This window comes from Hypanus sabinus, chromosome 13 (genome assembly GCF_030144855.1).
Source record: "Hypanus sabinus isolate sHypSab1 chromosome 13, sHypSab1.hap1, whole genome shotgun sequence".
Lineage (NCBI taxonomy): Eukaryota > Metazoa > Chordata > Chondrichthyes > Myliobatiformes > Dasyatidae > Hypanus > Hypanus sabinus.
In genome coordinates, this window is record NC_082718.1 from 56,792,620 (window position 1) to 56,806,126 (window position 13,507).

Consider the following 13,507-nt stretch of genomic DNA (forward strand, 5'->3'; position numbering starts at 1 on the left):
ATTCCTTAACACAGCTGCAACTCGATGCACTTCATGCAGATGTAGTTATCAGGGAGACTGGAGGTCTCCTAAATTTCCCACATCTCACACAAGGAACATATCACTATCTCCGGATCCATTCTCAGTGAACAAGCTATGTACTAAAAGAACGAAAAACTTATTTGAAACTTTACTTACTTAGAACCTCCACCTGTGCTTGGCCAAACCTGTTGAGCCAAAGGCAGACCACTCTAACAATGCTCCACCTATACAATGGACACTTTGTTTACACTTCCTTTCTTTTCACTGGCCCTGTGCTGATTGGCACTTGCCAAGAAAAAAAAGCCAAAAGGACCCAAGCTGCTTTTAAACCTCGCACTACGTCATCAACCAACGGCTCTCCGGTGCTGATATACATATGGAAGCTCTACATTTTATATAAATGGAAAGTAGGTAAGCTGTTACTGTTAATTCTATATAAAATTCCACAATATCAAGCATGTAGCATGCAGCAGTTTTCCCTTACTTTGTAACATGTATGGCTTCACACTAATCTCTCTACAGATCCTGACCTCTGAAATGTTGCTCACCTCCCGCAGTGATGTGGTTTCACGAATGAAGAACATGTTGATGATTCCAAGATATTTGGTTATTTTTGCACCAGGAATGTAAGAGAGAGGGGTCATTTCCACAACAGTGACTGTGGAGGTTGTGCATGAGATCGGTGAGCGATGACGTGTGTGGGCTTCAGCCAGTGGACTCGCTTTGTCAAGTGAAGCAACTACAAGGGTGGAAAGAGACAGAAAAACAGTAGAATGTAATTAGTATTGAAAGACTAAATTTGTTTAGTTGATTGTGAGCTTTTTAAAAATCAGACTGTTTCCGAGCAGCTGCAGTGATACATTCAGCGCCTGAAGCTCAGTGATGGAGCAGGCATGAGCTGCATTAAAGAGTAGGTGATCATGCAGAACATGCAAAAAAAGAAGGCATAAACAGCCGGAAGGGGAGTTTTCAAAGACAGTGACATTCCTTCAAAAGGGGAGTTTCTTCACCCCCTCGTCCCTCCCCAAATGAGCATTTAAATAGCGATGGCTGCAATGGCGATACCTCCATACAAAAAGTAATCAAGGAAGACATTTCTTTGCTGAAAGGAGATTTTGATTAAGAGTGTGAAAGATGTTACTTTTAGCAGAATGCAGTTTTTATCATGTTCAGCTCAAGGTTAAAGCTGTCAAACGTTAACCAATTTTTGTTAAACATTCTCCAGACAAAGATGCAGCTTTCACACTCAGATTGCGTGTGCTATTGATTGCATTGCCATTGCTGGGTAGGATAGTCCATCCTTCACCAACGGAGGATCATAGGCATGTCTTAGATTATTATCACCGTGATAAGCTGTAACTTCCGCCTACTTGTTTTAATTGATCCACGTCTTATGGTCTGAGCTTTCTGCTTAATGAACTCTATCCAGCTGCTGCATCTGTCTGCAAAGGAACTGTAATCAACTGAGGTGGCTAAAACACACACAGAAAAGAAAAAGAAAAATGGATGATGTCTATTGCCCTTTGCAACGTTCCCCTGATGAGCCAATCATCACTGCATAAAAGGGTCATGAAAAGAGAACAAAGACCCACTGTTTCAGCTAAGTTAACAGCCTGCTTTACTTACCCCTTTGTACTGCTGGAGAGACAGCCTGCAAATTGCCACTTTCCGAAATGCCTAAGAAGATGATTTTGTGAATGAGTATGGATCACCAAAATTCTAGCACACTTTAGGAAATATTATGTATAGCGTTAGGGCAGAGCCTTTATTATTTCCTCAAGCAAAGTTCAAAGTAAATTTATTATCTAAGTATGTATACTGCATGTCACCATATACTACCTTCAGATTCAAGTCACAGCCTAAGTAATAATTCTTCTCATAACCAAAGATTTAAACAGGAGAAAATAAATGCAATGTCAGAACATTAATTGATTAGACATCAGCATTTTTACAATATTAACATTTTCAATCTACCTCATGAAGGAGAGATCTTAACCAGAAAATGATTGAAGCTGATGTTGTTTGTTCAATGTATCTTGCTCAGTTTGAGTCAGAATTTTAATAATTTGTTTAAAATGTTTTGAAACACTTTGATACAAACTGATGTGTAAGATTTTGATTATTCAGCTTTTTATAAGGAACTCGCAGAGACTACTCTCGTATATCTACTATCCACTAACGCTACTGTGGCACAATACTGTTCTGCAAAAGCCTCTCATGCAGTGGGAAACAACAGGAGAGTGGCAATTACAGATAATAATTCCTTTTACATAATTACTGATATTTTTCAAACATTATAAATTCTATAACATGAACAACTTTATAGAGATTTTATGTAGTAATTATTTTCACTGAATACAAGGTTTTTTAAGTGACCTATTCATTTATTTAAAGATAAAGGGCTCTTCCGGCCACAACGAGCTGCATTGCCCATCTATCTGACCCTAGCTAATCACAGGACAATTTACAATTATCAATTAACTTACTAAATGGCAGGTCTTTGGAATGTAAACTGGAGCACCCAGAGAAAACCCATGAGCTCACAGGATAAGATGTACAAATGTCTTATGGAGGACGTTGGAATTGAACTTTGACACCCCGAGCTATAATAGTTAGGATGACACCCCATGATACACATGGAAAACCAGTTATACAGACTTGGGTTCTTGTTTAAATGTCTTGGTAATTTATCATAAAATTATATTATAAAAATGCTACCAAATGCATTTAAATATGCTGATCAAATTTAGTCACAATTACTAATCTATTTGAAGTTAATAACTTGATGTGCACAAATTAAGTTTTTTTTAAGTAGTTGAAACTTGCAGTAAAATATTGAACAGTTACATGCTCAAAGAAAATCAAAATGCATGTTCAGAACTGAAAGATGCACACTTGCTTATAGTAACAAAGTTCAACCATCTAGTACTTATGTATCTGTAAGCAGAAATGCATTTTTAAGAACTAGAAATTTTTGTCTGGAAATTAAAGTGCATCTTATGGTATTTACCTGACTGGAAAATCAGCAATTAAGTTGGAGGTGTGTTGGGATTTGGGCAATGCTGTTTTAGCAGAGAGGTCAGGGAAACTGTCATATTTTAGCAGAAGCTGGCACAAGCAGGTTGGGTGCAGCAAAGCTGGGAGGTGCGAAGTCTAGCTGTGTGCAGGTAAAGGGAGGTGGGGCATGAGGCAGTAGACAGAAGGACTTAGGCAACACGCTTAGCATGTTCGCACTAACAAAATAGGATCCCAATATCCCAGGATTATTGAAAGATGTCCAAAGGACAACATACTCTATTGTCCCCTTGCAATGTTCCAAAAAAAGTGTTTTGAAGAATGCATACATCACATGTCCCTAACACAGAAATCACGTCAGACTTCCAAGTGAGCTAATGACTGAAGTACATAGTTAATTTTTTTGTGTGTGGCAATTCAGTTTGGAAATCAGTCTACTCAGGATTAAAATATTTGTCATTTGCACAATGTCTTCAAAATGAAGTGTTATGCAATCCAACTTCTAAGTGTTTCTTCAAAAAAAAGTCACTGTAAGGTGGCTGATGTGTTGCAATCTTTGGACATCACAATCGGAATGAATACTTAATTGCTGAGAGGAATTAATTTCACTAATGTTTGGATCTAACAATGGAGGAGTGATATTTTTCTAACTCAGGAAGCTGTGTGGCTTGGAGGGAACTTGCAATGGGTGGTATTCCCATGTCCTATAAGCCTAGGTCCTCCTTGGTGATAGTGGTGGCAGGTTCGGGCAAACCTGGGTGTGTAGTGTATTTTGTGTTTTTCACACTCTGTGCAGATTTTCCTCATTTGCTTTATTAAATAAATTCATCATTGGGGACAACTCTTCAATGTTCTGGCAACTTTGTTTTACCCAAGAATAACTTTTTTTCACTTTCCTGGTTTCTCTTACGAACTGCTAGATCAAACTGGAGCAAATGTCTGCTGAGACTTGGACTGAAATTTAATTGGCTTTTGCTGTTTCAACATTTAGTTACCTCATGACTAGCTTCTAATGTCACTAAAAATTGAAGTAGAATCATGTGAAGTGATGTACTATTTTTGACATGCAAAAAGAGAAGTAGTTTAAATGACCATATCTGGTACACTGTCGTCTTACCCGCAGCGTTACTGGGAGAGGAGGGTACAGCTGATTGACTGGACTGTGATTCCGTACAGAGTTCCAAAGTAAACTGGAGTTCTTCATTCTCAGCAGAAGCTATAAATCACAGAAAAGCAAAAAATAATTATGCATATCATAACAATTTAAGGGATACTCCAGAAGAAATATTTTGTCATCTGTACTTCCATAATATCTACATGAACTTATCACGAAACCACAGACCACCGAATCTATTGGGCCTGTGCAGACTTTTCCAAAGAAGCAATTGATCTACTTTCTCATTCACCAAAGGTCTTCAAATTCAGCAATTTTAAGTATTTATCCAACAGTCTTTTGACAATTATCATTGAATCTGCTTCCAGCATCCTTTCAGACGTGTACTCCACAAAACTTTTGTAAAAAGATTTCTCCTTGCCTTTGCTTCTGTTGCCAGTTACAATAAACCCATTCCTTCTATACAGAGAAAATCTAACTCCAAAACGCGTTTATTTATTCATTTTTCAGCAATCTAGGCTCCACTGACAAAGCCAGCATTTAATTGCCATTGAGGTGATGGTGCAGTCCATCTGGTGAAAGCATTCCCAACTTGCTATTGGGAAGGAAGTTTCAGGATTTAGATCTCAACAAAGGAACATTAACATATTTTCAAGTTAGACTTGGAGGGGAACCTACAGGGGTACTGGAAATCTATGTCTTTCTTGGTGACAATGGTTGCAGGTTTGGGAAATGCTGTTAGATTAGTCTAAATGAGGAACTGCAGTGCATTTTATTTATAACACACACGGAACCACTGCACATCAATTTCTCCTTATTTGCTCCTAAAATATTAATAGTTGAGAATATTTCTTCAATCTTCCTTAATTTTGTCTTACAAAAGAACGACTCCAGCTTTCCCAATAACTCAAATCGCTTCACGATAGTTCATTAAATCTTTTCTGTACTCTCTCCAAGCTTTTCGACCCATCCCAAACAGTACAGTTCAGAACTAAACAACACTCTAGGTGAAGCTTAAATTAGAGTCTGAATAGTGCAGCTGTTAAGAGCTCCTAAAACACGGGCTCATTCCCCATTTCCATTACTGTTTGTCTCGAGTCTGCATAATCTCTGCTATAATGTGGGTTTTCCAGTTTCCTCCCATGCTGAATTGATGTGCATCTTGGTGGGTTAATTGGCTCCTGCTGTGTAGGTGCATGACAGAATCTGAGAATTTGATGGGAACGTGGTGAGAATACAGTGGGACTGGTGTGAATGGGTGCTTGATTGTTGGAGTGTACTCAGTAGGCTGAAGTGCCTGCTTTGGTAGTGTATAACTAATTTACAAAATATAACAGTAACAAGTACTCTCTCACACATATTTTAAGTTTGAAACAACTGCTCAACTTTTCTATTTGCCTGTAAAGATCTGTGCGCATGCACCTGGAAGCCTACCTGGCCTTGCACATATTTTACATTTGTACAATTCAGTCCATCTTCCTACCAAGATGCACCACTTCACATGTGTGTTAAACAACATCTGCTGTATTGTGTCCATTTTATCAGTCTGTCCAACCCCTTTAGAAATCCTCTGTTATTCTCTTTGATATGTCCTACATTTCCAACTTCTATGGTGAGTGGAAAAATTGGAATTACAGATAGAACAACCAAGAATGCATCAAAAAGGATCTGGTCTGAATATTGATTTTTGGGTGATCACTATACAAGATGAAAAGACATATGAGTAGAATTAGACCATTCAGTCCATCAAGTCTGCTCCATTTCATCATGGCTAAGTCATTATATCCTTCCATTCAATCTGTAAAACAATACTCCTCCTCTGTATACCATGCCATCAGTAGCCTTTTAATACAATTGGCTTCAATTTTGCTAATGTATATAAAGTATCACATTTTCCAAGTACTTTTTGAAAAGTAAGTCTGTTTCTGATGAGAAAATAACCATCAAAAATAGACTCAACAGTTTGCATTTCTTTCCATGTTCCCCCATATCGAGGTTCATACTGATTGTAATGGATGTTAGCCACATCTGATTCTTTGGCGATGGAGCAACACACATGTGGTGAAGGGTCTTGGCCCAAAATGTTGACCCTTTATTCCTCTTGATAGATGCTGCCTATCCTGCTAAGTTGTTCCAGCATTCTGTGTATTTTTCTCGGGATCTCCAGCATCTGCACAATCCCTTGTGTTTATCTTTGGTGAAGGAACAATATTAAAGATTGGTAGGTTAAAGTACTCCACTGTACTTCCTCACGTGGATGATTAAGAGAAAAATTCTATGATGCACAAAACAACAATGTTCAATAGCTTCCAGGTAATTTTAGACATCATGAGCAATCAATATGACTGTTTTCAATGGCACTTATTATCTCTTAAGCACTTTACCTCTTAAGAGAGTCTTATCGTTGCAAACCTTGGTGCATTGAGCTTGGTCCTTATCGTATGTTATTGCAACAGCTGTAACTGCAACCTGTAGAAACAAATCAAGTGAAATCCACACTGCGGGTATTGGGATCATTAAATATCACTGCAAATGTTAAGCTTCATACTTATGGACTGTTTGTCCCACTCCCATCAGGGAAAAGGCTACGTAGCAACCACGTCAGGACCATTAGACTCAAAAACCTCCACCCATTATCCCACCCACTGTCAATGATACACTCATTATTTAGCATCACTTTATGTACATACAATCAGTCTATGTATATAACATGCATACCCTATTTTATAGAATTGTCTTTACATTTTTTTGTTTTTAATTCTTTTGTTCTTTATGCTTATTATGTATTTTTAAATGGTGCATTGGATCTGAAGTAACAATTATTTTGTTCTCCTTTACACTCATGGACTGAAGAATGACAATAATCAATGTTAAATTTTGAATATACCTGGATTAATTCATCCTCTGGTAATGCAACATTGAAATTCACATGACACAAACAGCAAGGTACCATGGACCGCAGTTTAAAATACAGACTCTAGGGATTAATGAAAAATTATTCATTGGTTAGACATGAAAGACAGAACCATGCCAAAGGTCTTATAGAAAGAATTACTAATACTTTAAAATACCATAATTGCATCCCATCACCCAGGTCATGCTCTCTTATCACTGCTGCCATTAGGAAGGTGGTATAGGAGCCTCAGGATTTACAACACCAGATTCAGGAACATTCCTCAACATTCAGGCTCCTGAACCAGAGGGGCTAACTTCACTCACCCCAAAACTGAACTGTCCCTCAACCTACAGACTCATTTTCAAGGGCCCTTCATCTCATGTTTTTGATATTTTTTGCTTATTTACTATTATTTCTTCTTTTTTTTCTTTCTTTTTGTATTTGCACAGTTTGTTGTCTTTTGCATGCTGGTTGTCAACTCTGTTGGTGAGGTCTTTCACTGATTCTATTATGGTTATTGTATTTATTGAGTATGCCTGCAAGAAAATGAATCTCAGGGTTGTATCTAGTGATGGATATGTACTTTGATATTAAATTTAATCTGAATTTTGAAATACATCCAGGCAGGAAAGGACAAATCAATATACAGATCTAGCTGATAGGTTGGCTTCTCACAAAGCTAATTTGTGGTCAAAGTGAATATGTTTACAGGAGCCTTCCATACCATACAGGTCCTACTTCAGAATATACAAATTCTTCTTTTGTAATCTGTCCCAGGTTGCAAACAACCTACTTATGAACATTTCTAGATATATATGAGCTATTAATAAATTTAAGAGTCTGACAAACACAAACTCATTCCTACAAAAAGCAGAACTAGTTTCTCTTTCTCTCCATTTTTAGTAGTTACTCTTTCACATCAGCTAAGTGCTTTTGATGCCATTCATTACAACACACCATGGTTGTAATATCAACTGATATTATTTATGGTTATAACACCAACTGATTTTTGTGTATTTTCCAACTAATGGACATAACTGACAACAGAAAATGACATCTATAAAACTAGAATCTGTATGTTGCTCAGGGACAGTTTGTACATAAAAATTACTCTCAAAACTATCAGATCCATCAAGCTTGTCCGAAACTAAACTGAATAACACTTCCTCCCTTGCTACCTTGCACTGCCAACCTATCCCAAAGACAGCAAAACAACCAAGGATAAAGAAAGGGAAAATATAGTCCAGCAGCTTTCTCTGTGATCTCTTCAGGCACATGAATCCAGTTTGTAATGAACCGAATCCTAACTATACTTTCAGTGTATAGAAAGCAAAGTTCTAATATTTCACCTGCAAAGATGTTCCAAATTGAATATTATTCTTCCATCTTCTACCAATAATTAACATTTTCAAGTAAAGAAAAAAGGACTTGGTGTTGCTCTTGTCATAAGAGTTCCTATTCCACAGCAGCTTTAACATACATCCTACAAAATATACACCTAGAATTGCATACAATGCTGCCTTTGAGCATTATAGCAGTGGAAATTTAATTCAAGGGGCTTGTAGACAGGATTTCACAGCTGGAGTGATGGGACAGGTGAAGACACAACTACCACTTATGGATTAGAGGAATGCAGCAAATGTACGAAAGATCAGGATTAGAGGAATGCTGAGCTTCAGAGTTCTGGAGAAAGTTGCAAAGGTAACAAGAAGTTACAAATACGAATTCCAGTAAAAAGTAATTGTGACTTGATTTATGTTCTTATTTCTGAGAGAAATTCTCTGGTTAACAGTAGTATAAGATTCAAGTTATTGGATTCTACAATAGTTTGTCTCTTATCTACAATATCAGCCTCTTACCTTCAGTAAATTTTCACAAAGATCACTAAAGGCTTTATTAAGTCCCTGTGATGTAAGGCTGGTAACATTGTTCAGCCGGAACACTCGCACAGAAGTGAACATCTAAAAAGGAAATGGAAGAGAAAGTGTATTAATCATTAGCAGGTATATTCCCTTTAGGGTTGTAAAGACCAAATTATAAATATTATTTAATCAAGATGCAATTAGTCAGCTTTCTGATTAACTCATTCTAACCAGAGCTGACTACATGGACAGGAAAATTTTTAATTGGGGAAGGGCGAATTATGAGGCTATAAGGCTTAAACTTGCGGGTGTGAATAGGGATGATGTTTTTGCAGGGAAATGTACTATGGACATGTGGTCGATGTTCAGGGATCTCTTACAGGATGTTAGGGATAAATTTGTCCCAGTGAGGAAGATAAAGAATGGTAAGGTGAAGGAACCATGGGTGACAAGTGAGGTGGAAAATCTAGTCAGGTGGAAGAAGGCAGCATACATGAGGTTTAGGAAGCAAGGATCAGATGGGTCTATTGAGGAATATAGGGTAGCAAGGGGCTGAGAAAAGCAAGAAGGGGGCATGAGAAGGCCTTGGAGAGTAGGGTAAAGGAAAACCCCAAGGCATTCTTCAATTATGTGAAGAGCAAAAGGATGACAGGAGTGAAGGTAGAACTGATTAGAGATAAAGGTGGGAAGATGTGCCTGGAGGCTGTGATAGTAAGCGAGGTCCTCAATGAATACTTCTCTTCGGTATTCACCAATGAGAGGGAACTTGATGACGGTGAGGACAATATGAGTGAGGTTGATGTTCTGGAGCATGTTGATATTAAAGGAGAGGGGGTGTTGGAACTGTTTGTCCACGGGAATGGTACCAGAGGATTGGAGGGAGATGAATGTTGTCCCCTTGTTCAAAAAAGGTAGTAGGGATAGTCCAGGTAATTATAGACCAGTGAGCCTTACGTCTGTGGTGGGAAAGCTGTTGGAAAAGATTCTTAAGAGATAGGATCTATAGGCATTTAGAGAATCATAGTCTGATCAGGGACAGTCAGCATGGCTTTGTGAAGGGCAGATCGTGTCCAACAAGCCTGATAGAGTTCTTTGAGGAGGTAACCAGACACATAGATGAGGGTAGTTCAGTGGATGTGATCTACATAGATTTTAGTAAGGCATTTGACAAGGTTCCACACAGTAGGCTTATTATGAAAGTCAGAAGGCATGGGACCCAGGAAAGTTTGGCCAGGTGGATTCAGAATTGCCTTGCCTGCAGAAAGCAGAGGGTTGTGGTGGAGGGAGTACATTCGGATTGGAGGGTTGTGACTAGCGGTGTCCCACTAGCGGTGTTCTGGGACCTCTACTTTTTGTGACTTTTATTAATGACCTGGATGTGGGGGTAGAAGAGTGGGTTGGCAAGTTTGCAGACGACACAAAGGTTGGTGGTGTTGTGGATAGTGTAGAGGGTTGTCGAAGATTGCAGAGAGATATTGATAAGATGAATAAGTGGGCTGAGAAGTGGCAGATGGCGTTCAACCTGGAGAAGTGTGAGGTGGTACACTTTGGAAGAACAAACTCCAAGGCAGAGTACAAAGTAAATGGCAGGATACTTGGGAGTGTGGAGGAGCAGAGGTATCTTAGGGTACATGTCCACAGATCCCTGAAAGTTGCCTCACAGGTAGATAGGATAGTTAAGAAAGCTTATGGGGTGTTAGCTTTCATAAGTCGAGGGATAGTTTAAGAGTTGTGAGGTAATGATGCAGGTCTATAAAACTCTGGTTAGGCCACACTTGGAGTAGTGTATCCAGATCTGGTTGCCTCACTATAGGAAGGATGTGGAAGCATTGGAAAGGGTACAGAGGAGATTTACCAGGATGCTGCCTGGTTTAGAGAGTATTCATTATGATCAGAGATTAAGGGAGCTAGGGCTTTACTCTTTGGAGAAAAGGAGGATGAGAGGAGACATGATAGAGGTGTACAAGATATTGAGAGGAATAAATAAAGTGGACAGCCAGCGCCTCTTCCCCAGGGCACCAATGCTCAATACAAGAGGACATGGCTTTAAGGTAAAGGGAGGAAAGTTCAAGGGAGATATTAGAGGAAGGTTTTTTACTCAGAGTGGTTGGTGCATAGAATGCACTGCCTAAGTCAGTGGTGAAGGCAGATACACTAGTGAAATTTAAGAGACTACTAGACAGGTATATGGAGGAATTTAAGGTGGGGGGTTATATGGGAGGCAGGATTTTAAGTGTTGCCACAACATTGTGGGCTGAAGGGCCTGTACTGTGCTGTACTATTCTATGTTCTACATGAAGTTCATTAACAGTAATACTTATAAACAATGCTTAGGATGAGCCATTCTCATCCTTTACGACTATTTAAAAAAATAGTTGGGTGAAAATACAAAATAGTAAATAGTTAGATTCTATACAAGAACTTAAGAAGTGCTGGAATAATTAGTGTCCAGTTTAATAAGTTTCAAATAGAAATCCCTTTCAAAAGTAACAAAAAACATCTAAAATAGGGCATGAAAGTCAGAACTACAGTCGTGGATGTTGAAAGATCTCGAGTCCTGATGAAGGGTCTTGGTCTGAAACATCGACTGTTTACTCTTTTCCATCGATGCCGCCTGGCCTGCTGAGTTCCTCCAGCATTTTGAGTGTGTTACTTTGATTTCCAGCATCTGCAAATTTTCTCTGGTAAAGATCTATGGATATGCCTAATACATTTTATACTTCATTCTTAATAACACATTTTACTCTAAAATTCCTGCTCTCTTTCAACAACATCACTGTTTAAAAGCAATTATCTAAAGGTAAATAAATATCTTTGTGACTTGGTACTGTTTAAGTCTTGCAAAAGCAATCCAGTTACCAAGAATTTCACATGGAATAGTAACCAGTCTACTGACATGCTACAATGTACATTCCAACAAAGGCCATTATATATTTTATTTTGGGTATTAATTTGAAAGTCCTGTATAATACTTCACTAACTAGTTAAAATATATTCATCCTTCTAGAAAACAGAATCATCTACAATCTAAGCATCAAGTCAACCCACATAAGTAGGATTAGACTACCTTGCATTACTGAGGTAATGGCATGTGTATTCTAAAGAAAGATGAAGTTCAAGAATTAATATCAAATTTTGAAGAATGAGATAAAACAAATAAAAACAGAAAAAGTTGATTTGATGGAAAAGAGTAACTTCAGAAATGACAGATGCATCTTTAGATAAAATCATGACACTGGTTTCGCAGGTTACACACATAACAGTAAACATAAGTATTACTTTTCTAGTTGAGAGTTATTCCTTTTTGTTTCAAGATACCTAAAATAATGCCCTGCACCCAGAGAAAGAAAGACAACTGATCGCTCAAAATGCATCATATATGTACACTAATCCATGACTTGAACCTAGACAGCCCTATCGTTTACTCAATTGCTATTCCAGGTGTTCCATTTATTTGCAGAAAGAATACCTGCCCTTGCCTTACATCCCTCAACAACTTCAATCATCATTTCTCAACTCAATCCTTCATTACTTATTAATTTTTCCCTTGTTCAAAATGCTGTTTTGAAATTCTATGTTAGAGCGAGTTTGAAATGCTGCCACCTTCTTTAGACAAGTCCGTAACTTCCTCCTATGTTTCTGGTATCCTTCAGCATTGCTGTCACCTTAGGAGCAGCAACTTCAACTGCTCATATTTTACTCCCTCAATGCTCTTTTCCCCAACCAACGAATCCCTTGCAAGATTGAACATCTTGCTGACAATTAAAAATCTGGCAACACAGCTATGTGAGCTGCTGCCTCAAAGTACAGAAGGCCAAGGTTCAATATGGCTCTTTACAGGAGCAGGTGAACTGCTAGTGCACATTCTCCCTCTGACTGGGATTCTCCCTGATGCTCTAGTTTCCTCCTACATCCCAAAGATGTGCAGCTTGGTATAAAACCAAATAACTGGCCGCTGTAAATTGTTACTAGTACATAGACAAGTGGTAGAATTTGGGAAAAATAAAGAATGAAATGAATGTAGGATATGTAAATAGTTGACGGTTCATGTGGATTCTGTGGGCCAGCAGGCCTGTTTCAGTGCTGTACCTCATTAAGATTCCAATGACACAAGAGATTGGAATTCGAAACAACAAAACTTCTGCTGGAGGAACTCAGCAGGTTGAGCAGCATTTGTGTAAGGAGAGGAATTGTCAACATTACAGGCTGAAACTCTGCAGGCATCAAGACCTGTCATATTGACAATGCATTCCCACCCACCTTACACTGTGCAGAGGCTGCTCAATCTGCAGTGTTCCTCCAGCAGATTGTTCATTAAAAGTGACCTTCTTGCAACTCAACCAGACTGTCTGTATGCTTGTGAACAATGCCCTTGTTGTTCAATAACATTGTAGATGAGTGCATCACTGTCAAAAACACTATTTTGTCAGAGAACAGACAAACAGACAATGGCATCTTCTCCAAAAATAATGCTTCTCTGGTTCACTATACCTCTCTAGCAGATTCAGAGGGGTGATGTGATCATGTCTTGGGGAGATAACCCACTATTTTAGCACGTTGGTTATTTAAACTTCAATGTAAATTTGTCTTTCTTCTTAG

At 38.5% G+C, this 13,507-nt stretch overlaps 1 protein-coding gene across 17 annotated transcripts in view; it reads right to left on the reverse strand.

Moving 5' to 3' along the window:
• The window catches only part of c2cd5 (C2 calcium dependent domain containing 5), a 121,278-nt gene that overhangs the window by 17,965 nt on the left and 89,806 nt on the right, over positions 1-13,507 (reverse strand). For 14 of the 17 annotated variants that reach the window (XM_059987676.1, XM_059987671.1, XM_059987670.1 and 11 more), the window contains 7 exons: positions 8,906-9,007; positions 7,038-7,127; positions 6,535-6,619; positions 4,154-4,252; positions 1,648-1,698; positions 1,392-1,493; positions 570-760 (listed from right to left, as the gene is read on the reverse strand). In XM_059987676.1, coding sequence (XP_059843659.1) covers positions 570-760; positions 1,392-1,493; positions 1,648-1,698; positions 4,154-4,252; positions 6,535-6,619; positions 7,038-7,127; positions 8,906-9,007 — 720 coding nt within the window. The remainder of the gene's footprint in view (positions 1-569; positions 761-1,391; positions 1,494-1,647; positions 1,699-4,153; positions 4,253-6,534; positions 6,620-7,037; positions 7,128-8,905; positions 9,008-13,507) is intronic. The other 3 variants (XM_059987667.1, XM_059987675.1, XM_059987679.1) reach the window with 3 other exon arrangements.